At 38.9% G+C, this 27,305-nt stretch overlaps 1 protein-coding gene across 12 annotated transcripts in view; it reads left to right on the plus strand.

The window, feature by feature from the left end:
• Positions 1-27,305, plus strand: part of CACNA2D1 (calcium voltage-gated channel auxiliary subunit alpha2delta 1) — a 433,696-nt gene that overhangs the window by 33,934 nt on the left and 372,457 nt on the right. For all 12 annotated transcript variants that reach the window (XR_003561824.2, XM_027811464.2, XM_055712038.1 and 9 more), the window contains exon 2: positions 25,735-25,816. Coding sequence is in view for 11 of the 12 variants with exons in the window: in XM_027811464.2 (XP_027667265.1) it covers positions 25,735-25,816 (82 nt within the window). In the remaining variant the exon portion in view is untranslated. The remainder of the gene's footprint in view (positions 1-25,734; positions 25,817-27,305) is intronic.

The raw sequence follows: 27,305 nt of genomic DNA on the forward strand, positions 1-27,305 counted from the left end.
AGTTTTTTTAGCTATAATACAAATGGAACCTGTTCTAGCTTTTTGGAGCACCACTCTAATTTCTTATATAGATACAAATTTTATAATAGCATGTTAGAAATTGCCTTAACAATGTTTTTTTTATAGCACAGGTAATTTTATGTCTACTTCAACACCTTGGTACAGCTAGTCCTTTTAAAGTGTATTAGAGCTCTTCTTCTGTTTTCTCCGTTAGGCTGATACATCACAGCTCCGACTGTGCTCCAAGATGACAGTGTTGCTAATCAGAATAATCTGTAGCCACATAAGAAAATGCAGACTGAAACAGTAACAAAAACCTATTCTCCAGTGTGCATTGAAGATCTCTAATGCCTGCTACATAGCTCTTCTTTGCACTGGATTCGTCATGCCTTGGGTAGAAATTGTGTATGGGATGAGTGAAAAATAGCAGTAAACTGATGAGTAGATACACACACTGCAGATAAGAGGAGTAGAAATTTGGCCATAATTTTTAGCTTGTGCAGGAAAAATGATGCTGCCATACTCGCTTTTCTTTGCTCTATTTTGTAGATTGAATGAGTAGTTCTGTAATCAGTTCCACATGGGAAAGTGTAAGTTAATTTTTCTTATGATGTTTTGTGGTTTTCATTCAGGTACATAAGGCTTGTTGTGCAGAAGAGTTTGCAGGATTAAGGACTAAGTTAAGGATGGGAAAATATTAAAATGGATTTTCAATATTGTTATACAAAACCCCAGATCCTTATTCTCTGACAGAGTGATGTGTCCAAAGGTATGTCTATGTAAGTGCTCCCCTGCCCCCTGCCCCACCATATTCATGCAGGTTTATTTACAGCAGTGGCTCAACATACATTAAAAGAAATAAAGACGTTAATTCACTAAATACCTTTCAAGATGAGAGTAGAGAAAAACTCTTACATTAAAAGTAGTTAGAGAAAGAGAAATAGTGGAGCTACATCCATTTAGTACTCATATTTATTTCTAAACATTTTCCAGAATAACTATGAATTTGAACTGTGTAAATGTTACATTTTTCTTCTACTGCTAAAATGTATTTGGAACTAATCATTTGATGTATTCATGAATCATTGCAAAAGACTTCTGTGTAAAGTTATGTTTGTGTGTATATGCAGATATTTACTATTTACATATACACACATATGCACCCATTTAAAGAACTAGGTTATCTGTTTAAAACTGCTGTGAAAATAATATTTATTCTGTGTTTATTTTTTGTTACTGAAAGTTAAAATTCAAAGTAATTTATTTTTATTATATATTTAATTATAATTGCATTACACTTACAATATCTTTAAAATACTTCTTACAGTTGCTTTTTCATAATTTTGTAATGAGCATTCTTCTGCTGAATTCTTATATCCAGTGACCAGTGTCCTACATGACCAGTTAAGTGCAAATGTGATGCATCATTATAAATTATCTTAAAGTTCACACAAAACATCCCCTAACGGACTGACTTATGTATAAGAGGCTGTCCTACAGGACCACACTTTCACCTGCAGGATCAGTTTCTGATGAATGTTTAAAAATTACTTACCACGTACAACTCAGTTAAACCTGCAACAGAAACCACCTAGGAGGGTGTCTGGCCAGATTAATCCCAAAGGATGTTGACCAGTGCAGTGAAACATCCAAATCAGTTTGGGTACAGCAGGGGCTCCTTGGGGGAATCTTCAGGACTGGCCAAATTCCCACTTGGAAAGCTCCTGCACCAGTTAGTGACTTTGCTGTGGAGGTGGCTGGGATTCAGTCATTCACCTTGGCTAAAATAAGTCCTTTGACTCAGGTCAGTCCATGGTCCCGTCTGTGCAGGAGTTCCTGGTCCACTCAGGGGATTAGTGGCCCAGCTACATTGGATGCGTACGCAGGCACAGCGTTGATGCCCTGGTACACCACAGTTGTAACTCGGAACTGGTTTGAAACTCACCCCATATCCCACTTGTACTGTAAGCTCCATCACTCTTGCACATGTTCCCAGCAGTGGCGAGGCTGCAGCTGCACTACAGTACCCATTTTAGGCTTCTCAGTTCAAGGATAGTGTTGAGAAATGAAAGGAATCTAAGGAGAATTTATTTTACACACACACAGGACAATAAGAAGAACAAATTAGCCATCTATAGAGATACCTACATAAGTGGACTTTCCCTTTTAGATTGATAACAAGTGTTAAAAATACGCATTGTAAAATTATTTTCATAGTACTCGATGTGTTGACAAAGTAGGCAATGCACCCTCATCCCCAGCTCTCATGTGGGTACCTCAGAACCACACAGCAATTCTGGCACTGGAGGCAAATGTTTCTGATGTTTCATGTTCTTATTGGTAGCTGAATGCATTTTGCTTTAGTTATGAATTGATGGAATGATTGCAGTGAAGGCCATCATTATGAAAAAGAGTCATAAAAGGATAAAATGAGTGTAAAAATATCTTTATGTTGCAAACTATTTTACAGTGGTCTCAGTTTATAAAGAACGTTTTTTGTAAGTGAAGAAGGAGTATGTTGGAGTTCTTGGGACTGTGAGAAAGGGAATATCGCAAAACCTTAGTAAGTTTAGCTGTAGATTCTGGGCATTTTAACATTTTAGTTCAGGTCAGGAATGTACATGTTGGATTCACATTGCAGAGTGATCTTGGTGTACACAAATTTTATTCCAGGTGATAAACAACTGGAAGTTGTGCTTCAGGAGCACAATTAGCATTCTCTAACTGCTCACAGGCATCCAGTCCACAGGCCCAAACTATAATGAAGTCCAAAGTAAAATGCCCCAAGTGCACCTGCTTTGGGCATTTGGTCCTCAGCATAAATGCTTTGCTTCCCAGATTTGCTCCTGATGTTCCACAGTGTTTGCTAATATGAACATAGCTTCTGTTTCAGTGATGTTATTCAGGACGTTTTTGTACTCTACTGTTTTTCTTGGGAAAATCCTGACATTACTGACATCAGTGAATATTTTGAAAGTGATGAAAAATCCCAGCAAGGTTTCATAGCCTTTCTCTGCCCCATCCCTCTATTTTATGTTTCTTTGAAATTGTTTTGATTTGAAGAGATTTATCATTTTATAGCAGACGCTTTTTGTTTGTAGAGGAGCAGGCCCAGAATAAAGAAGGAAAAAACCAAGTCCCCTGAAGTCTTTTCTTTCATTACTTCATTATTCCATTCCCCCATCCGTTCTTAAAGTACCAATTTTTCATTGTGGTACTGAAGCTGGAGCTCATCAAATTCCCCAAAAGAATTTCAGGTAGAAGCTGCAATTACTGTTGTTCAGATGCTTCCAGCATGTCATGCTTCATATTTACAGATGCCATTACTCCGTGCTGTAAAGCATTCATTCCAGTGCAAGGAATTCTGGCTGTTTAGTGCTGACATCCAAAGGCGATGTTGAACATTTTAGGTATGTGCGGTGATTTTCCTCAAGCTGCTTCCTTATTAAGTGATGCAATTTTAATGTGTTTGTGTCATGAGTTCGAATGGCTTTTTACTTAAAGTAATTGATTATATAGAGCCATGGAAGTAATTGTGATCATGAAAACGATAGATAACCTGTAAGAGTGGACAATGAAAATATTTTATAGCTGCTCAGCATCTTTTGGAAACAGAGCTGCCTGAAAAAAAATGACACTACAGACAACACAGAAATTATATGCTTTCTTTCAGCAACAGCTTAGTGTTACTGTAGTATCATTTTTTAATTTATTTAAATTGTATCTCCTTTTGCTTTGTTTAAAACAGATTTTTAGGGAGGATGAAAATGGTCAGGTTTTGCCTCTTAGCACATGTGTAAATTTGCTTTAAACTTTTCAATAATTTTTTTTGAAAAGTAAAAATAAGTTCTTGAAATACCTACTGGTAACTCTTTTTTTTTCTTTTCTTTTTTTTCTTTCTGTTTAGATAGACTTCATTGAGTTCAGTGAAGAGAATAGTATTATTTAAGTCCTTAAACAGTGAAAATATTTGTTGTAAGAGTTTAACTGGACGAACAGAATTTTGCTGAAAGGGACCTGTAGTAGCATCCTTTTTTTCTTTGCTTAAGGCTAAATCAGTGTTACCTGAGTCTGAAAAATACTGAGTCTGCTATATGCAATTCTTTTAAGTAATGGGAGCTTGAGTGTATGGCTGAGTAAGTGTTTAGACACTTAACTATCTAGTAGGCTGTGCATAGTCACAGAAGTGACTACCAAGGACCAACAGAAGTGTACACAAACCACCTGTAGCAGAAGATGTACAGACAAAGAAACATCTAGAAAGGCATTTGAATATACATAGCACAAACAAAATGTGCTATTTGCTAGTAAATGGAGCTTGATGGGTTTAGCATATGTCTGAAACAATGAACTAAATGGTATGTATATGATAGAACGTGAGAACCCCTGGAAGAATGCATGAGCTAATGCATGAGGAACTTGGTAAATGTGTATAAAATAGAGCCATAGTTCGGATTCTTTGGATTCAAGCTACAAGACAGCTAACCTCAGCGCTTTGCCAATTGTTAGGTTTGCTAGCATGGTACCATGAATAAAAAAAGTGCCGTGTGAGTAAGCCAGTGTTAGATTTTGCAGCTGTACAAGACGAGTAATATTTCCCTAGAGGAGGTGTGAATAGACACAGCTCTGGAGTAATCAGTTATGACCAGTCTGTGGGACCCGCTGGCCTGGAGTGCCTAAAGGTGACATGGCACCTGGGGAAACTAGAGAACTGGTTGTCCCTGAATGAGTGGTCCTGTGCTTGTGGGAGAGGCAAGCTTGGAAAGGAGCAGGTAGCATTGCCCTTAATCCACTATCAGGTGGTTTTAGGAAGAAATAATGGCTTATAATGTAACTATACCCACATACAAAGCTGTTCTTTGGCTTTTCTTTTGAAATTTCAATGCCTTGTTGGATAATGTCAGTTTTTCACAATGGAAAAGTAGGACTTGGTTTCTGTATTTTGGTTTAACTCTTATTCTGGAAGCTGCTAAAGCTAATTAACTTACAGCTGTGTAAAAGTAGTGCAAAGTAATGTAGAATGAGATACCTGTTTTACTGAAGCAGGTGACTACTGAGTATTTGAATGGATGTGGAGAGCTACAACTGCTCCTGAATGGTTGTGCTTGCTGCTTCTCTCTGAATATTAGGGGCCTGAAGAGGTTAGAGTTTTGCAGGATGAAGCTATTTCTGATCACACTTTATTACTCAAAAGTCTAGTGAACCCATGACAAGGGTGATGAATCTTCTCATGGTTTTGCCATGATTTCCTTTATGATTTGGCAGGTCGTTTGTAATCTGTTTAGCCTTTCAGGAAATACCAATTTGGAACATGTAGCTGACAAAAGGCCAATAAGCATAACAAAGAGGGTGGTCCCTTTTACTTGTCCAGATGACTGATAACAAATAAAAGGTCAGCTTCACATTTCATAGGTCACTTACTTTTTTCTTGTGGGAACAAAATCAATCTGCCCACTTTCCCTCCCTGAGACCACTACCAATGGACTGTGTGAGTGATGATGTGACTCTTCTTGTACTGACATGCTTTTTGGACTGGCATTTGAAAGGAAATGGTGAAAGTCAAAAGTCAATGTAGTAAATGTGCACTTGTTCAGGCATATACAATTTTAAGGTGGAGCAAGAGACAATTTCAATGTATCCCATCAGAAATGGAGAAGAGAGAATACTGCAGTCTTATGATGACAGTGAATACCAACAGGTTTTACAGCTTACTAGTCCAGAACATGCTACTTGATTATTTTGTATTTAACTGTTGTCAAGAGTATGGCAACCGAGCTGCAAACACCTTGCTTGTATAGAAAGGCCGATAGCCATCAAATACTTCTACAGTACATTTTTATTCACGTTTTTAATATCTCATTATGCGGTATACTATAAAAAGGGAGTGTGTATGGAGGAAACCCTTGTATAATGATATTTTATAAACATAGACCTTTCATCTCACTTTCATCTGACACTGTGTACATAGGATGTAGAGATCCAAAAATGGCGCTGTTAAGAATTTAATTACTTTTGTGCATAAATCTATTACTTCTTCTTTGGCCTTTTTCCAGCACATCATTGTTTTGCCTCCATTTTGTTTTATCAACAACTGCTTTTAGCTGTCTCAGTAAAGGATTTCTACACAGTTGAAGAACATGACAATAGACCTATATTATGGGTGCATGACTGCTTCTCCTGTTGTCTGATACTGGTGCTGGTTTTATACTGGAAATGAGGAGAAGCTAGTGTTTTATGATGAGTGCTTATCATAAACCACAGTTTAGAAATGTCTGATTTGGTATTTGCAATGTGAAAGTAATTTATTCAGGGAAACAGAAGGACTATAAAAGATTTATATAGAATTAAGAGTTTAACTTGAGTAGGAATGTCAACATTTTTCTCCCCAAATGCTCTTCTGTGCAAGTACTCTCCTCTTTCCTTTGGAGGATATACAGTAGCCTACATAAATCAAAGTATCAAGTTGATTAAATATTAAACACAAATTCTAAACTTTAATGAAAGTGGTCTGTTACCTTTGTAAAACTGAAAGCTATCTTATCCTTCTTATCTAAAGTATCATCAGTTGTACTGCAGGCAACAGATCTCACATGGCACTGCACTCCGGTATTTTAAAGGAAAAGAGATAATGTTTCAGGGACATGCTTAGAAACGGATATAAAGGGATCAAATTTTGATTGTGCTACTTTGTTGTGGACTAAGGGCCTTTTAAACATCAGTTGATCTCTGAATGCTTTCCTGAGAGCCTTCAGCAGTCATGATTGCTAGTAGAAAAAAGGATGTGATAATTCTGCGGTTGGGGTAGTCAGATGTCTCTGTCTTTGTTTACCACCTTCTACACCCACACAGATCAGGTGTTGTAGATGTGGTAGATTGGCCCATTCTCAAACTCTCACTTGAATTTAAGAGGGGGGCCTTGCAGGCTGACATTTTAGTTATGGAATGTTTTCTTTTGCAAAACAACCATGGGGATTTAAATGCTTGTGAAAGCTCCTGTACCATGATAACAATCCTTAGGTGCAGCTCTGAAAGCCCAACAGGCACTTGACATCCCCATGCAGTCAAGGGTAAGAGGCAGAAACTTCCAAAGAAGCTGTTTTGAAAAGCTACAGCGATAATCTAAAGCAGATTGCACAAATACCCATCAGATTGTCATTAATGTAATGAAGGTGGAGTATACAGATCCTTTAGGCATTGAAAAATATCTCAGCCTCGTACTAGGAAAACATTCAGAAACTTCATTTATACTCGCAAGCACTAAGCACTGTATGAAGTTACAGTGAAGATATACCCTCTATCTACAGAGTTAATCATGTAACAGAACACTAAAGGTATATGAGTCAAACCACTCATAATTCATGCCAGATAAACATACTTTGACTGTCAGCACATAAAGCACCTGCCTGTTACTGCTGCTTTACTTTCAGGCAACAAAATCAGTGAAGCGGTTTGTTGCCTTTACTGTCTCCTGAAGCTGGGCTAATACTTAAAGGACCATTGTAAGCTCTGTTAAATAACCCAGGTAAAGCAAAGGTAAAACAAAATTATTGTGAATATCACATTTAAGCATAAATACATTTCAAACCACACTCTTGAATCTGAAGCCTGATTCATGATTTCTGAATGCAGTCCTTTAACAGCCTCTTAAATAAAGAAAACATTAGTGAAGATGGTGGAGGGAGAGACATACAACTATTTGTATTCATAAAAGCTCAGTGAAACTTAACGTCTTGGCGCATGGAGACTGCTCGAAGGAGGTTGATCAGGGTGTGATCATTCAAATCGCACTGAAGAATCTGGTCCTGTTTGGATCCCACTGCTATATTCATCTGATATAATGCCTGTAATCCACAAGGAAAATCTGGGACATTCCAATATATCTCTGAAACATTAATAACTAAGATGTAAGAGATGGGCAATGGGACAGGCATTACGTTTAAAGCTGGCTTCATGGTCACAGCATAACGAATCAGCTTTTATCTGGAGAAGACTCTGACCTTTATTTTGTGCAGTCTAAATAGAATCTCTTGACAAAATTTGGATAATGGGTTAGTGCTTGTTGCAGGCAATTTTGACTTACACATGTGTAAGATGTTTCAGGTACCACTAATTCATTAGAAATACCTCGTGTGAGAGGGTTTTTTAAAATAAGCAAATGGCGCACACCTTACCGTGCTGTGAGGTTTATTTTAACATGCATGCAATGGAACAGGCAAGAACTTTGATATAGAAACTACTAGCCTAACATGTCAGATTCAGACAAAAGTAAGAAGAAAATTTTAAAAAATGTGCTTATGAAGAAGAAAATTGTACAGATTGTGACAGTGAATGAGTGTCTGGCAAAGGTATGGCTCTGCTGTTTCAGAATTATCTTTATGGTGAACATGAGAACACAGTTGTTTTTGCCTTCCCTTCCATCTGGGGAATGTTACATATTCAGAGCTGTCGAGGCATTCAATGTATCCTTGGAATCTGGTATGTTGTCACAGCAAAATTGTATTACAGTCATGACAATGAAGAGAAATGCAGAAACTGCACCTAGTTTAAAAGGCTCCTTCATCTTTCTCTAATCATATTGACAGCCTTTTCACTGAGCAATTTAGAAACTGCCTAGGGTAGCTTTTTATAAATAAAATAAAAAATTTAAATTTATCTAAATTAAGGAGTTCAATCTTTTAGTTTGTGCTTTTGCGGTATAAGAGCTGTCCCTTCATTCTAACTTGCTGTCCGTGCCAGCTATTGCTCTCTTTTACTTACTGACACCCATCCAGACCTAAATAAATGCAGCATGACCCTCCGGAGTTGGTATTTCCCCTGCTTGCCAGGCTTTTTCCCATTTTCTTCTTTTCTGTTGCCTGAATACTTTGTATCTATGCCTTTTAAATACTCTTTTAGTTGCTTCTGATAGCCCAGGTTGAAACCAAGGCATCTCTTTGCTTGTCACAGTGCAGATGACAGCACAGGGAGAGGCAGCCTTGGGAGGAGTGGCTTGCATTTTTTGCATGATCAGATTCAAATTACTGTTGTTTTTTCAATACTCTTCTCTTTCTTTCTTTTTGTTTCAAAAGCAAAGCAGTCTTTTCCTAGATCAATATTAGTGAAGCTGCAGTTGTTTATTAAATGTTAGTAGTGCACTCCCTTCAGAACAGCTATCACCACTGTTCTGGATTAACACTTTTCTTAATTAAATACTATTTATGACTCTAACTTTAAAACCCTGGTACTTTATATTGGGAAATGGAAACAGAGGATGAGGTGCTGGAAAAGGCAATGGAATACACTGTTGTGATTTATCTGTTTTGCATAACACAGAGGGGCATTACTTTAGCAATTGACTTCTTTTTTTCCTTTGCTCACTGTAATGACTGCTAGAGATACTGATTTAATCAACCAACCATGCAAGCACAATGATTGTGAATCAGATCTTTGTGAAGCAAACAAATGTTTCACAGTAAATTGCCAAGAGATACCAGCTACCCTGCTCTGTTTTTACTCAAATAGATTGTCTTTTAAGCAGCTGCCTCATAAAAAGCCTTTGCTATGAATGGACCTTTAATCAAAATGTCACTAAATCCTGCGTTCTGGTATGCTTCATTTGAAACACATCCAATGCTCTTATTTATTAAATTGTCTGGTGTTGACTCCAGCCACCATTAACCCTAGTAAGCAAAGATGGATGAGGGAGTGACAAAAAGCTGGTGTCACAGCTGAGATTGGTTGTGTGTGTGTGATGTCTTGATCTATTTGTACATCCCTCTTGGGGACTATCGGGCAGTTAAGTTCTCCCATTTGAAACACAACCCTTTCTGTGCTCTCTGATTTGCTAGAAGAACGGGTAATTCCCGATAATGACTACTACATCAATTATATTGCATTGTATTGATGCTTAATTACAGAATATGCTGAAATTGGGGAAGGGGACAAGCGGAAGAGGGGAGGGTTGGCTCCCAGGTAAACATCAGCAACTCTTCCTTAATAGCCTGTCTTTTCCATGTGCGCTGAATGCACTGACAAGCATTGTGGCCTCTTGACCTGAGAGCATTTATTCCAGTCTGAGAAAGGAGAGCAAAGCCTCTGTGAGAAGACATTGTTTTAAGGCAGAATTACACTTAATATCATTCTTGTTCAGCTTTATTGTGAACTCACCCTTACAGCCCTTTGGCCCTGCTTGCACAGTTAGAAACCATTTCTGTGCCTGAGCTTTCTGAATCAAATACTTGCAGTCTCATCAAACAGGCTTTCAAAAGTGAAGCCCAAATGTCATGAGCATGAACTTTTATTTTTTTAAGGTTTATGAAAGTAATTTGTGGGCTATCTGCAAGAGTTCTTTTAAAGAATGAAGCTGAGACTTTTGTATCACTCCAATAATGACATTTAGCATTATCCTTCAATCTCTGGTTTCTGCAGATTGAAGAAAAATACTATATATCACTATTGGAGGATTACAGCAGAAATATAAGACCTGCACAGCTGGTCGTGACTGAACTTGGCCTGTGAAGCCTGACACTAGCTATTTCCAAAGGTTAATTTTGTAAAGTGGAAGACTAAAATATGGTTTTGGTTGCTGCTTGTTCTTTACAGGGTAATTGCATTGATTTTTTTTCTGGTAGTTTAGAGTATGCTAGCACTTCTGATACAGCTGGTCTGTCTAACACCCTGGAGAAACTCAGTCATGATTTTAATATATCTAAGGTCCACCTGCACTGGCCTGTGCAGACAGTGTCCTGACCCTGTGATCAGGAGTCCTGACCTTCCCTAGTCTTGCTAATGTACAAAGAGTTAATGGATTTGGACCTCATATTGTAATGGACAGTTTTCAAAACTGTTTTCAAGACAGAAAACTGCAGTGTGTGTGGGAACAGATTCATAACCTCCTGAAAAGGGGGAATAGAACGCATTGGTTATCTTCTCATATACTGTTATCCTTTTCAAACAGCCATTAATATGCATTTGCATCCCAGGAACCATAACATGCCAGCTGCGCCTTTAGTAAAAACTCAATGTAATTCAGCGCGACTTTGTAAAATGGAAAGACTTTAAAGACAGCATGGCTATGCTAATTTTGATGTTAATTTCTGTAGAAACTTAATATTCTGTGCCAGTCTTTTGCTTGTACAGTAACCTCTGCTTTGCATCTTTTGCGACTCTTGTGATATTTTACTTTTTGCTTTAAATGGAAGCATTGAATGCAGGTAGTGCCTATCTTTCAGAAGAAATGTGTCTTTATTACTATAGTTTCTATTACTACACATGCCACAGCAGTGGCATGTTAGGGAGGTGACAGTTTTGCACATTGGAAGTCAGGCTTTGAAAGGAAGAATATATTTGCAAATGAAACAGCTGATTAATTTGGATGTGCAGCTTTCAAGTAATATGCTTTGGAGTACACTGTACAACAAAATTTTTTTTAAAGTATATAATAATTTGGGGAAATATAATGAATTAGAAAAAAAAGAGTAGCGTTGCATTGGTGGAGTATAATTGGAGTATTTTTTTTTTCTTAGACTACATGGGTTTATCAGAAGGTGGCGTTCTGCTATCTGATATAATAGATGTTTTATTTATGAATCCTTGTCTTCATTAAACAAGAGGGATCAACATCACAGAAAACTGCATTTGAAAGGAGGTTATAAAATCTGAAGCTTGGTAGCAAACAACTCATAGTTGTGTAAAAAAACCCTACACTTTTTTTTGAAACTTTGTTGCATTTTTCAGTGCTTAACTGATCATAGAATATTTTCCAAATGACTTTCATATTAAATGACCATTATAAATAACGTATCTTTTAAATAATAATAATGATTTAATATGGACTTATAAGGAAAATCCTTCCTATACAATCAAGCCCTACCTTCCAGAGTGCAAAAACACAGAGTACACAAATGTAACTTGAAGCATCCCTTTTTACATTTAACTTTACATGTAGATAAGTGGCAAACCCAGAAAAGGTAGACTTGGCTCTAGAGGATCTCAGTGCAGACTCCCAGTTCAGCTGTGTACTGAAACTGTATGACTAGTGCCACTCGCATAGGTGGAATTGTTCACCTGCTCATGTACCTTGCCGCAGGAAAGCCTCTGGCACAGGGTACTTCAATGATTTGCTGGTGCTAGTGTCAGTCCTGCTTGTTGGAATTGTGCTGCTACAACCAAACCCCACATCAGACAATCAGATGAACATAGAGAAGCGAGCAACTGAGCTCACTGCTGATGCAATGTCATTGCCTTATTTCCACTTATCTAATATATTCTAGGAGTGGTGAAGTACATTAATACCCATTTTTCTCACACACACCCCCCAACAAAACAACAAAGCAAACCAAAAAACCCTGAAACCAACCATCTGGTTTTTAATATGGGTGCTGATTTATACCACAATTCCCTGAAAGACAGTGAGATACAGAGATTTAAGAATGTATCCGTGTGTTGCTAAACTCAAGGGAAGTTTTGTCATTCAGTTCCTCAGAAGTGTAGCTGGTGACAAAATGAGATGGACACACGGTCATTTCTCTGAAAGCTTATCTTGGCATTCCTGTGAAGTTTATACATTCAATGCTGCATAACCTAACCCAAAAAAGATTACTCTGTATACATTCAATGATAGATAATCTAATAAATAAATAAATAAATATAAAATCTGAACTTTTAATTTTATTCTATCTGAACTACTATACAATTTATATTATTTCAGTAAGGTTTTTTTCCAGTCTAAGATCTGATCCTGTATTTCTTTGTCAGTCTGATGCAGGCTTTGAATTCAGTGTGATCATACCATTTCACGGTAAAGTTGTATTATGCTGCTGTGTTATATAGACATTATGTAGTCTGTATTTTCACACAGTTATACCTAGATATTATGGTTTCTTCATGTATATTATGAAAAAGTTCCTATCGCAAACAGCAGATCAAACTATTCATAGAATCATTGAATCATTTAGGTTGGAAAAGACCTTTGAGATCATCAAGTCCAACCATTAACCCAGGACTGCTGAGTCTGTTAAACCCTGTCCCCAAGCACCACATCTATGTGCTTTTTAAACACCTCCAGGGATGGAGATTCCACCACCTCCCTGGGCAGCCTGTTCCAACGCTTCACCACCCTTTGAGTCAAGAAATTTTTCCTAATATCCAATCTAAACCTCCTGTGGCATAACTTAAGGTTGTTTCCTCTTGTCCTGTCCCTTGCTATCGGGGAAAGAGACTGATCCCCACCTTGCTGCAACCTCCTTTCAGGTATCTGTAGAGAGTGATAAGGTTTCCCCTGAGACTCCTCTTCTCTGGACTAAACAGCCCCAGTTCCCTCAGCCGCTCCTCACCAGACTTGTGCTCCAGACCCTTCACCAGGTCGTTGCCCCTCTCTGGACACACCTCAGCACCTCTACATCACTGTTGCAGTGAAGGGCCCAAAGCTGAACCCTGTGTTTGAGCCCCTCTCTGGACACACCTCAGCACCTCTACATCCCTGTTGCAGTGAGGGGCCCAAAGCTGAACCCCGTGTTCGAGGTGCGGCCTCACCAGTGCCCAGTACAGGGGGACCATCACTGCCCTGGTCCTGCTGGCCACACTGTTTCAGATACAAGCCAGGACACTGTTGGTCTTCTTGGCCACCTGGGCACACTGCTGGCTCATTCAGCTGGCTGTCAATCAACATCTCCAGGTCCTTCTTCCCCCAAGCAGTTTCCAGCTGCTCTTTCCCAAGCCTGAGGCACTGCATGGGGTTGCTGTGACCCAAGGTCAGGACCTGGCACTCAGCCATGCTGAACCTCCTACAACTGGCCTTGGCCTATCAGCTCAGCCTCCTGCCCTCCAGCAGATCAACACTGCCCCCAACTTGGTGTCATCTGCAAACTGACTGAGGGTGCACACTTCTCATTGAGATCATCGATAAAGATGTCAACCAGGATTGGCCCTAGATCTGAGCCCTGGGGAACACCAGTTGTAACCAGCTGCCAGTAACTTCATTTACTACCACCTTTTGGGCTCTGCTGTCCAGCCAGCTTTTTACCCAGTGTAAATTATACCCATCCAAGCCATGAACAGCCAGTTTCTCCAGGAGAATGCTGTGGGAGACAGTGTCAAAGGCTTTGATAAGGCCCAGGTAGACAACATCCACAGCCTTTCCCTCAGGCACTAGGTGGGTCATCTTGTTATAGAAGATCAGTTTGTCAAGCAGGACCTGCCTTTCATCAACCCATGCTGGCTGGTCCTGATCCGCTGGTTGTCCTGTGTGTGTTCTCTCCTTTTTTCCCTGAGTTTCAGCCACAGCTTTCTCTTCAACCAGGCTGATCTTCTTCCTCATCGGCTTGTCTTCTGGCACATGGGGATGGCTTGCTGCTGCGCCTTTAAAGACTTCTTGAGAAATGTCCAGCCTTCCTGGTCTTCTTTGCCTTTCAGAGCTATCTCCCCAGGGATTCTGTCAGCCAGGCTCTTAAACAGGCTGAAGTCAGCCCTCCAGAAGTCCCAAGGGAGTGGTTCTGCTGACCCCCTTCCTTACTTCTCTGAGAATTGGAATACTGTATCATCCCCTGATTGCTGTCCCTAAGACATCCTCTGACCACCACATCACCCACCAGTCCTTCCCCGTGTGTAAACAGCAGGTCCAGTAGGGCATCTCTGGCTGGCTCCCTGACCAGCTGTGTCAGCAAGTTATCTTCCACACACTCCGGGAACTTCATAGACTGTTTCCTCTCCACTGCATTGTATTTCCAGCAGACATGGTAGGTTGAAGTCCCCCACAGGAACAAGGGCTAGTGACTGTGAGGCTTCTCCCAGCTGCTTGTAGAATATTTCATCTGTCTCTTCATCCTGGTTGAGTAGCCTATAACAGACTCCCACCAGGATACCTGCCTTGTTGCCCCTCCCCTTGATTCTTAACCATAAACACTAAACCCTGCTGTCACCATCATTCAGCTCTAGGTAGTCAAAACTCTCCCTGACATACAAAGCTACCCCACCATCTCTCCTTCCTTGCCTATTCCTTCTGAAGAGTTTATAGCCATCCATTGCAGCACTCCAGTTGTGTGAGTTTTCCCACTGCATGATGGCTTTCAGCTCATTCTGTTTGTTGCCCATGCTTCAGGCATTGGCATAGATGCATTTCAGCTGTGCCATGGATTCCACCTCCAAAATTTGCATGCCACCCCCAGACTCACCTCTAACGAGCTTGGTTTTATTCCCTCCCTCCTTCAAGTCTAGTTTAAAGGTCTCTCGATGAGCCCTGTGAACTCCTGATCTCAAATGCTTTTCCCCCTTTCAGACAGGTGAACCTCATCTGTTGTCAGATGCTTTTTTAACATGCTAATTGAATGCTTTATGGAGATAAATGCATGGGCCTTGTTGTACTGGTCTGTATAGTTCATTCAGTATGGAGAGAACACAAGTGCAGTGTATGCATGTAGCTTTGGCATTCTAGATGCATGAACAGAAGATACTGCAATGGCACAAACTAGTTAGCTCAGATGAAATTTTCATTGACCTGAACTGGTGCATGTATGTGTGGATGAATATGCATAAGTAAGTTTTTTAATATGTTCCTGGTTTGTATGAAACTCCTTTCTTTGTTCCTTTAATCTCTTCTTTACTGGTACCAAATATGCTATATTTTAATTTCCTTATACTTTTTTTTCTGAGGCTAAAATGTAATGCTTATTAGTTCTGGGGAAAAGTAATTTCAGCATAAATGATGATTGAAGTATGAATGTGATATGTTAAACACAACTGATAAAATCATCTTTTGCCTGAAATGCCTTCGCAAAATTGTGTAGTTAAGCACTTTGTAAAGTTCCATTACACTGAGATTTATTTTTTAATCATTTTCTTAAGACATGCTTTTTTTATTCTCTGAAGGCATTATACTGTTAACAGACTTACTGAATAATATAAAACCATAAAAAATTAGCAGTGTTTACATATTACTTTGTGTAGGGATCGGCTTCTAATCCAAGCTCCGTTACTACAGTACTGGAGTAACTGTATGATGTATATGAGATATAGTTTCAGTCTCCTTTTTACCAAATTGAATGTATGATTTTATGGAGTACCAGTGTTTGTAGTAGAGTAATGAACTAGATTGCATTGGTTGCTCATTAAATGCTAATTATCAGAGGTGAAGCAAAGAGAGGCTTCTTAGGTTCTATTCTGGAGGAGCTTCAGTGGGGGCAAATACACCCAGGTCTTCTGGCGACTGCTCCTCCATGAGATCTGTATGCTAGGACATGTGTTAGGTCATTGCAATTTAAAATAAAGTGATAATGTTTCATCTAGTACGGATTAGAAACAAAGTAAGGATTCTTCATTTTGAACTGATGTTTCTCAGCCACAGAAATGGTAACTAGATTTTGATTATTTAATATTTTTTTTTGATGCTAGAGTAATAAATGGTAGTAAATGTATATCTGATTGTAAAAGCCTTTAATGAAACACATCTGAGGACTACTGACAGTCATTTGAGCTGAAAACTTGTTATGATTTGTTATGTCTTCTCTGGTAAACTGTTTTAGCACTATAATTTTTGATAATTAAAGCAGAATAATTTTTAAGGAGTTCTTTTTACAGTTTATAGTAATTTTGCAGCTGATTCTATGTCAGGCTTACATTAAAGATTGAGTTTAAATTATTAAATTATAATTGTGCAACAGCAATTTCCATTACAGGATATTTTTCGTGTTATTTGCTGGGAAGCTTTAGACTCAAAAAGAACACTTTTGGCAAAGTGACGGGAAATATTTGTGAATCGGAAGCTGTAATTCCCAACATGTGTGGCTAAACACCTGTCAGCCGCTTGGTATGTACTGAACAAGCTTATAAAATAATGTGGCCGTGCCCCGATCCTGGCTCTTGAAAGTGAAGAGTATCTTTAAGGGATTACTTGGTCACTCACTCCTGTTTGCCATCTGGATGCTTTGCAGAATCTACCACATGCTTGCTGAAGTGGAAAGTGCGGTTACAAATAAAGAACTGACCTGAAACATGAGGGGAGGGTGTTTTGATGGGAGTGAGCAGTAGCACATGGGTCCAGCCTCTGGGCCAGAGGGTGGTCTTCCCAGATCCATCCTTTAAGCCTTCTGATGGAGATATTTAGGCAAGGTTTTGCTGGGAGGTGAGAACGAAACAATTGTTAAAGCTGTGCTTTAGGGCTACAAAAGAGATGTTGCGGTAAAAGACTTAGTTGGGCCCAGAAGTTCTGGGCGAGGATGGAGGAAGGTTTCTGCTTTTCTAGGCACTGGGGAAAACACTGAGCAGCTCATGGTGCCATCCACAGTTGACCAGTTCCATCCTGGAGCCTGCTGCTTCATGCTAAGAAGCAAAGCATTTTTTAGGACATAGGCAGTCACTGGAATGTGACAGCTCTGCCTTTCGCTTTCCATGAGCCATTGACTTGCAACCGTCTTTGTCCAGCTAGTCAGTGGTGGGACTTAAATATTGTGGCCTGATCAAGGCGCTTTTCCTTCTCCTACTGTCTGTATCAATGCTGCATCACTGGGTTCCTAGATCCCTGCTTATCTGTGGTACAGAGGGATTCCTTGAAAGAGCAGCTGGTAAAGCAGTCATTAGTGAATGCTCCTGCATTCTTGTTCCGTGAAGGCTACGATGGAGAGGGACAGCGTTTATATAGAGAAGAAAATTGGAAAGTTGTAATAGCTTCTGTGACTTCAGTGGCTTAAACATGTGAAATAAGAGCTTAAAAATCTGAAGTCTAAATCTTTAAATGTCTGCTGCTAAAGATCAAGTGTATCCTGAAGAGTTTATAGGATACAAAGGAGACAATCCTGTCTGCATTGACCCATTCTGCAGAATGACAGATATGACACAAAACTGATGTATTACTCCCCAAATGTTTCAATTTGACAAATGTAAAATTAACTATTCCAAGCAAGGACTTTACATTTTGAAAACAAGAAAGAGAAAGAGGGTCTGTTTGGTCTTGGCTATTGAGGTTGTCTTGTATCTGGAAATTCCTCACAGACTACATGGCCATCAGCTTGACACATCTGGGCAGATAAGACCAAGAGGGCAAAGGAACAAAGTACTATTTTTTTTCTTCTTATCAACAGAGGAAATATATTTGCTTATGGAGCAGATGATGCATTTTGTGCATCCATTTGCATGCACAGAGATAGCGTGGCTTCCCTATTTGCCTCATTCAATGCAGTAGCTAAATGTCATGAATTAATCTGTACTTTGTTTTTATTACACAAAAGTTCTTCCAAACACTTTTACAAAATTGTGTGGTATGTTTTTTAACAGATAGCTGGCAGTGGATATACATGGCTGTATCATTATTGCATCAGAGTAAGGTGGGATCTCCCAACACTTGCAGCACATGCCCCCTTTTCACTTAAATTTATGGATCCTTAACTTCCTTGCAAATTGCTGTTTACTGTGTATAGTATTTATATTATAGCTGTAAACCGTCATACCGTCACGTAGTCCATTAGCAAGTTTCCAAACAACAGAGAAAGGTGTACTGGAGAACTGTACACCACCCTGAGGGGTTCATAACCATAGAAGTTGCAGAATGAGGTGAGTGTGTCTCTAGATGATGAATCTAAATCTCCTTCACTGTTTCATCTAATTGAACTGTTACAAATCCTGTAGTAAAATTTGGAAAATTCACTAATGCTTATATGGACTATTTTGTCTCGATTTGAAGGCCTTGATAGAACACTCTTTTGTTCATTTTGTGGCTATCCCGTACCACAAAGTTAAAGAGCTTGATCTGATAACCATGGGATTTTAGTGATCTTTGCATCACTGTCTCCGTATCCAACTCTCTTTCTCTCCCTGATTTAGAATCAGTGGGATTTAGCACACTATGACAATTTGTTCAGTGTTTCACAAAACCTGCCTTTATTACTCTTTCCAGTCTGGTTCTCTATAAATCTATCCATCTGCCCACATACCTGAAATATGAGTACTGTCAGCTTAATAGGTCATCAAAATATATAGTGGTATTAAAGCTCAGTAGTTTTGCAGTAGGAAGTATAAATGCAGCAACACGGATGATTTCTGTGTAGAAGTTTATAACAGGTTCTGCTTTCACTTGCCTTCTATAAATTATAATAACAGTTTCTGTTTGCCCTTTAGTTTGTCTAGGAGGGATAAAGAATAGTTAAGAATCCTGCCTTTATTTTAATTTTGTAGCCTTTCCCCCCTCTTTCAGCAAATCTTCTAAAAGAGCATCTGGTCTTGAAAGCAAAGGCTCTTCTGAACAGGAAAATAGAGAGGGGTTATCTTGAAAAAATATAGCAAGGCTTGTTCTCTCGCTATTTCTGAGTCTAATCTCATTTATCTTCATTTTGCTAACATCACTTTTCTATTGAATTAAGAGCAATGTCTTATGTATTTTTTCCTTTTTGATAATCTAAGAAATATTCACTTATTTTGAAAACACTTCTTCCTTTTGCTACTGACAGCTTTCATAACTTCAGTTGATGCTATTTTTGCATGCAGAACTACTCAGAAACTTGAGCAAAATGTAATCTTAACTGAAGAGAGCTGGATGCAGTTCTTCAACATACCAAGTGACTTCATTTGGCAGAGTTAAGTTCTACGTGTGCCCCTTTAGATTATGACACTATTCAAGTAGAAGTCAGCTAATGCACCTTAAATTAGTGTGAGTGGTCTACGAAGCTGTGGCATAGAATTACATGAATCTACTTTCCTTGAAGTCAGCAGAAAAAAATTGCATTGGTTTCAGCAGGAAAAAGGTTAATGCCAGGTTGTCCTACATCTAGATCTTGTTTTCTTTTACCTTTGTAACTGAGCAGTGCTGTTTTGCAACTGTAGATTTGTATACAGGTTTAACATAAAAATAGGTTTTAATTAAGTTAAAAGAAAGACTTCTTAGTCTAGCACCTGCTATATTAAGTTCTACTCGGTGTGTCACTAGGGGTGTACCTGTGAGAATCCTCTGATTTTAGGAAAGATAATTGCCCTTTTTTTTTTTTTTTTAACCTCCCCCAGGCTTTCTATGCTGTCAAAATAGCTGTTATGCTAGGCTGGCTAGTAGTGTAATGTGGATGGATGGCTCTGTAGTGTTCTAGCTGTTTCTTCATCAATCTGATCACAGCCTAGGTGACAGCAGCAGGGTTGTACCTTCTAATTCCCCAGTAAATGACCCATGTCTGTCTGCCTTTATAAAGGGGACTGTCTGATTAATTCAAATCATTTAGAAGTTGTTATGGAAAGGCATGTACATACGCCTTTTGTCTAGTTATTACTTGATATGGAGAAGACCTGTGTGTGGGAGAAGGGGGTTACAATAAGTTGTACTGCAAAATGTTATCACCTCTCAGTGGAACATCCGTTGCAATGTTCGTGCCAGGCTAATAGTAATAGGACTAAACTAATCTTTCGTACAGGCTTTCTGTTTGTGCTCTTTGCAGAAAAAAATGACGGCTGCTTTTTTAAGTCATGGGAGCTCACGTTTGCTGACAGCTTCCCAATTGTTAAATAAACTCTTACCAGGAGCAGCTGTCAGACAGATAGTGCACTGCAGGCTTCAGTTAAAAGGAGCGCCAGGCAAGTATTTCAGTGCCTAAAGACTCTTGTTTTATTTTTTAAAAAAATAAAACAATACAAGGAGATAATATGATTCCTTAAACTGAAAAACAAAGTAACCAAAAAGTTGTATTTCAGACATTCTGCCAAAATTTCCTGGGAAAATTATAGGATGTGATTGTGTCCATTTCTGGAAAAACAGTCTGAGGAGCATGAAATACCTGAAATACACACTTTTGTCTGGTGGCAAGATGGGAGAATTGAGAAGCTGAAATACTGATGTTAGACCTTATAAATAATAATATTTATGTTTAAATTCTTGTGGGAAGGCAAGAGTAATTATACTGAGCTTCCTCAGAGTTGTAGAATGCTATTTTATCATTTGTAATTTCAATAATCTAGAAAATTCCTTTTAAAGTTATTACTTTTTATTACGTTGGACCCTGCCATACTAGCTGTTGTACACGCAAGTAAGAAAAGGAAAGTTTCCACTACAGAAGCTCTAAAAGGCTAAGATGAATATGCAAGGAAATAGTTTTTTAAAGTAAATAGACAGTCAGTACTGGAAGAAGCATTATTATTTACATTTAAGTTACTGCTGGGGAGGGAAATTACTATTAAATTAGAATGAAGGTGGATTTCTTCCTATTCTAGTTTAGAAACTGATACTGTCTACCCTAAACTGCCTAAAAGTCAAGCATGTAGCCCAGCTATGCTGGAGAACCTGGACAAGGAATCAATGTTGTCTAGGGCTCTGTTAGAGGTAATGTAGGAGATGGGTAGTTCAGCTCACCTGGCTGAGAATAGAATGGGTCAGCTCCAGAGATGCCTTTTTCCATCGACTGAAACAGAAAACTTTTTCAGTTGCAAATTAAAACAAAAGAAAATAAAAATAGTCTGGGTGACTGACTTCAAAAGGCAGAAATTGTGGGCTAACTGTGGAGGCAAGAATTCTAGACAATATATTGGAAGTATTTATTGAAAAATTCAAGAATATTTTTGCTATTAAAAGAGGAAAATGATCCATATTTAATTTACAAGTAATAGTAAATCACAATAGTAATAAGTAATTAATGTTTTTAAGGGTAACTTCTTCCAAAATTTCAAGTTTAACTAACTAATATATGCTCTCACCGTTCCAGTTTCCTCTTAGTACCAAAAGGAATATATCCAGTAAAAATACAAAGCAGCGGGAAATGAAAAAAGTCAATTTTAAAAATCAGATTTTTTCTATTGACTCCTCTTAGAAATAACACCCGGAATTTTTATAACTGAAATGGATCATAAAAAAAATCTTGGTGTGTTCAATTATTTATTTTATGCTTTTGAAAACACTTTTGGGTAATGGATTTCACTTCTTCACCTTTCATATGCCTCATCTTTTCACATAGAACAACAGAAACCATTCACAAATGGAAGATGATACCATTTTTTTAAACTTTGCTCATAATTGTGTTTGTGTGTTGGGGCTGTTCTCACAGATGGACAGGAGGGGCTTAAAACCATGGTAAACATAATCATAGAATCATGGAATGGTTTGAGCTGGAAGGGACCTTAAAGACCATCTAGTTACACCCCCCCTGCCAGGGGCAGGGACACCTTCCACTAGACTAGGCTGCTCAAAGCCCCATCCAACCTGGCCTGGAACACTTCCAGGGATGGGGCAGTCGCAGCTTCTTTGGGCAACCTTTGCTGGTATCTTGCCACCCTCGTAGTAAAGAATTTCTTCCTGATATCCAGTTGAAATCTACCCTCTTTCAGCTTAAAGCCATTACCCTTTTTCTTATCAATACAGGCTCTTTTACCAAACTGATTTCTATGCAGAACTAAATGTTTTTATAATATAAGGGCTTTGTGGAGTTGTAAACCAGGAAGTTGATTTATTTTACATCGGATTTTGGAAAGCAAGGTGTAGAAAGGAAGGTTTGGGAGCATTAAAACAATGATGAAATAAATTTTAATAGTTAATGAAAATGTAATTGGTCCCTAAATCCCAACATACATCATTTTCGTGTGTCCATGTTAGAGCTGTAGGATATGAATGAGCAAAGAAATAAAGCAGTAAGAGTACTCGTGGTGATACAATGCAAAAGTAGGAAGCAAATACAGACTCTGTTGACCTGTTGTACCTATTAGCCTCTGAATCTCAAGGGAAAAAACATCAACACTAACCTGAAGAGGTCTACTGGTTACTTGGCTTGGAGATGGCTAGCAAAGTGACTCAAATGGTGCAGCAGACATTCACCAAATGGCAAAATAGCCTGAAGATTGGTCAAATCACACAAAGAGTAGAAGTGTTAAACTGAGCAGCCCTTTGTCTAGATTTTTCTTAAGTGAATAAAAGGGGCCTTTGGACACAAAACATCATGTCTGTCTGCAGGTCTTTCCCTTAGCATCCTTTTTTTGGTAAGCATTTAATGAGATGTTAACCCTTGCAGCAGAGAGTTCTGGTGGGGCACTGGACGGCAAACTCATGGAGTCTCTAGTCTTTTAGTCATTCTGCTACTGCTCCCAGACTTTCTCAGGATTTGTGAAGAGAGTGGGGGATATACCATGTTAACAGGTAGGCCCATTTTGAGGTAAATCCTCTTTTCATGCTGCAATATGGAAGGGATATCTCTGAAAATGACATATCAGCAAGGGTTCCATTGAAGACACTTGCTCAAGCCCTTCTTCCAATATGCACTCCTACAGTTTCTTATGAAAAGGCTCTATTGATAGTGAAGAGGTTTACTCTTATGAATTGATTAGCAGTTTAGTATGAATCGGCAATGAGATGACTGAATTCTTAACAACTGTTCTATTACCCATAAATCCTTTTTAAGCACCAAAGAGTTTGTCCTACTAAACATTTTTCACATTCCGTGTTACATTTTTTACAACTTCCACAATTTTCTGTGTATCCTTTTTCCTCATGGAGAATCCAGCGAGTATTTTGTACAGCAGAATTCCTTCTGTGAAGACTTTAGTAGTATTTTATTTAGAAGCATTGATTTTACAGTCTTTCTAAAGAGTTTTGTTAAACCTTGGCCCAAATTAGAGATACCTGCAAGCTAAATAAAATTGTTTGTGGAAGTCTAGATAATCATAACCTGTGTGATAAGGTCTCTTCTTGCATTACTGATTTGGCATACATAACTGTTCAGTCAGTATGGTCTTCGCAAAATTTTCTAATTATAACTCTGCATTCTGCCATCTGAACTAGAAAGCAGTCTGTTGAGTGCACTGAGAGTATTTTACAGGGTAGACAGTCTTCTGAAAACTTCTAGCTCCTGGGAACTAGATCAATTAAAACTGCTTAGTGGTGAATGAGAGTAGTGAAATTTCAATTCAAAACTTTTTCATTAGGTTTTTTTTTTTTTTTTTTTTAAATTCTGGATGCTTTAAGACATCATTTTTGTATGTCTGTAATGTGGAATCCAGTGAGGAGATAATAGAAGTTTCGTACAGAGAGAGTGAAATCTGTTTTTTATCTAAAGGTTTGGAAGGGAAAAATAAAGATACAACACAATAGAAAATAAAGGATATAACACAATAGATGAGTGTCAAACAAGCAAGGCCAGAAGCTGGAAGGAGGATGAAAACAGTAGTACCATGGGCAGAAGCTATAATTAAAGAGGAACCATGGTTACAACTTGCTAGTTTCAATTTCTGCTACAGAGTTTTTGTGAAGGCCTCAAAGACACTTTGAGCTAAACCTTCAAAAAGTTCTTGTTTACTGTGTCATAGTATTCTGCTTGTGTGAAATAGAATTCAAATGAGATTTCTGAAATTGGGGAGAGACCCATTATTGATTGAGAAGAGGGATTTAAATCAGGCGCTTCTCTAAAACTCAGTACCTTCCTCTGTATGTCCCACTTCTATCTGTGGGCATGTTACTTTGGGCTGCTAGAAGGTCCTTCATGTTGGATGTCACAGCTCTAAGTCTTTCGTGTTGGGATGACTAATTGCTTTGTTCTAAAGCATGAGGAAGTATCCTTTAATGAAAGTAGCAAAGTTGCAACTCCATGATAGAGATTTTTCCCTTTTAAGATATTGATTATGGTTTAACAAAAAACCATTAATGACCATGGAAAGAATGACTAAAATCAGTCCTTTATGTCCTTTCTTAGATTTTGTGTTGCAGCAAAAATGGAGTCTCTTTTTCTTGTCTTTTGTACTTTCATAAATAATCTAAGCGGTCATTCCTTGGGTCATTCAGATTAAGGCTAGGAAATGGCTAAGGTAAATGTACATATCTGCTCCACGTTTCAGAGCAGAGGGCTCTGATAATGACAAGGATGAGACTATGGATGAGCTGGAGATCAAGCCTTCTGGCTTGGCAAGTGACAGAACCTTCTGAACATGGACCTCACTGAAATAAACTTGCACCAGGGCTCCTTACCTGATACAAAATGCGACATGGCACAGAAACTTAAAAGCTGTATCAGATCCAGTGCTGTGCCAGTCAGGTTTACTGGGCACGGGGAGCTGAGCATGCACAGCAGCAAATCCCTGCCTGTTCCTTGGTGACAAACAGCAGCCAGGAGCAGGCACATGTTGCCAGAACAGCATGTGCCACCTATGCCCGCTGCAGCCTTGGAGTGTCTGAGAAGATTCATTCTGGTTTGCCAGCCTGCTTCCAGTTGCTGTCTTTCTCTGCTTGTGCTATCTGTTGAGAGAGACACCTCAAGGTCCTCAGGAAAGACATTGTTGGGAGTGAGGCACAGGTCAGTCAGGTTGCCCTGGCAGGCAGCATACCAGCTCTTTTGTGGTGATCTTTGCTACAGCTAGTAATAGATGCGATGGCATGCTTGGTTTACAGCTAGCATAGTGTGGTGCCCACCACAGAAAACTGTATGAGAAGAATCAGGTCATCAAGGCTGGGTAGAGGCTCTATTGAAAAATGGAAAAAAAAAAAGAAGGTAACCTGTCAACAAGAGGCAGATACAGTGATATACTTGGTGGTGAAGACAGTGTCTGTCCTGCAGAGCATCAGGCAAACTGATGAAAAGTAAAAGAACAAAGCAAGTGGCTCAGATTTGAGTCAGTGAAAGAGAACACCATTGGAGTGTAGCTTGAATATTTTGGTCCATTCCAAGCTTACTATTTTTTAGCAAAGACAAGTCTTGTACATTTTGCATTGAATTTTATCAACATATTCTGACTTTTTGCTTTTTTCTTGTGCTGTATAACTGTATGCAAGTTCCATTTGCCAGTGATCTGATTGGATGTCTTGTTTGTTTGTTTCTGTAGGATAAAATCATGGGTAGATAAGATGCAAGAAGATCTCGTAACATTGGCACGAACAGCAAGTGGAGTGGACCAGCTTGCTGAGGTGAGTAAGCAGATTCACCTTAGACTGCAGTAAGCATAAAATGAAGTGAATGGTGTGCATCATCAAAGCATTACAACGATTTCTTCCCAACATAGTAAGCGCTGCAGAGTTTAATTCCCAAAAATCATTTTATTGACAGAGAATTGAATAACACAGACATCCATCAGTTCACACTCTTAATGTTGCAGCACTTACTCCTCATATTTAATCAGCTTTGTAATACCAGACATAAGGCTTTTACCAACACTTCCACCTGAAGCAAGTGTTTTATGTTTGTCAAATAGAGTATCCAGGAAACAACTGTTCATGGCAGTGGAAAATTCTGCTCTCTGTTAACAAGGGAGACTATTTTTCTGACACATATTTCCTGAAGTGAGGCAGGTTTGGTTAGAAGAAACATCAAAGAGAATGAAAACTACTTTTACTCAGGTGTTCAAATTTAACCCGAAGTGTGTTTTAGGGAAGAATTTACAATTCTTCTGTCACAGAGAAGAAACTTTTGTTCTATATTCCATTCATAGAAGGTAAAAAAATATCTGAGATTCCAGGAGAATGGAGTCACAATTCAGAAAATGTCAGGATTATGATGCCTGTACAACTTTGTGTGTATGCATGACTCGGTATGCAACCACATGATCATATATTTCCCTCTCCCCATCCCTGCACAAGTCTCATGGCTCCTCCTGTGTACTGATGATCTCTGGGTTGATGTAGGACTGTATAATGAAGGGAAATTTTGCTGTTACATCAGGAAAGAAGTTATTCTGTCAGCCAACAAAAGCCCTTGGTGCTGGGGAACTGAACATGGAGCTGTGAAATCTGGTTTTCAGAAGTCATAATCTCCCCCAATGGTCCATGAAATGAATAGTAGCTGTTTTTCAAAGCCATTAAGAAACAAGGAAAAATCGTGTGTGAAGTTTCTCAGATTTAACATCATATATTAATGTATTCCTTTGACCTTAATGACTTTTTGCCCAGACATCCACATCTCATAGGAATCCTGTTCTAGAAGGACATTTTTACTGACTGTAAGAGGAGGCTAGATGACCAGCTCAGATGTCCATGTTTACATTGCGGAAGCTACAGTTTAGATGATATCAGCACTGTCCTATAGAAGGAAGGGCTGTGTCACTGCATGTACCTGAGGAACATCAATGAAGATTGCAGAGTTTATATTATTCTGGCTGTTTCTAATATTTGAGTGCTTCATATTGCAACACAATTTAAGGCAGATGCTTTAGATGCACTTTTTAACTTTGGAAAACCCCAAACAAACTGAAAATTAATTCTTGAAATCCTAACACAAAACATGAGATTGACACACACGTGAGTTTCCAGCATAGGATCTTAACAACACAGGAAACGTCTGTCACTTGAGCTTTCTGGAACTGTAAGGGTTGTCCAGCATGGAACACTGATGGTGGTTTTTGCAGGTGGATTTCACATGTCTCTGCATACAGGGAACAACAAGGCTTGCGAATCATCTCTC

Source organism: Falco cherrug, chromosome 5 (assembly GCF_023634085.1).
Source record: "Falco cherrug isolate bFalChe1 chromosome 5, bFalChe1.pri, whole genome shotgun sequence".
Classification (NCBI taxonomy): Eukaryota; Metazoa; Chordata; class Aves; order Falconiformes; family Falconidae; genus Falco; species Falco cherrug.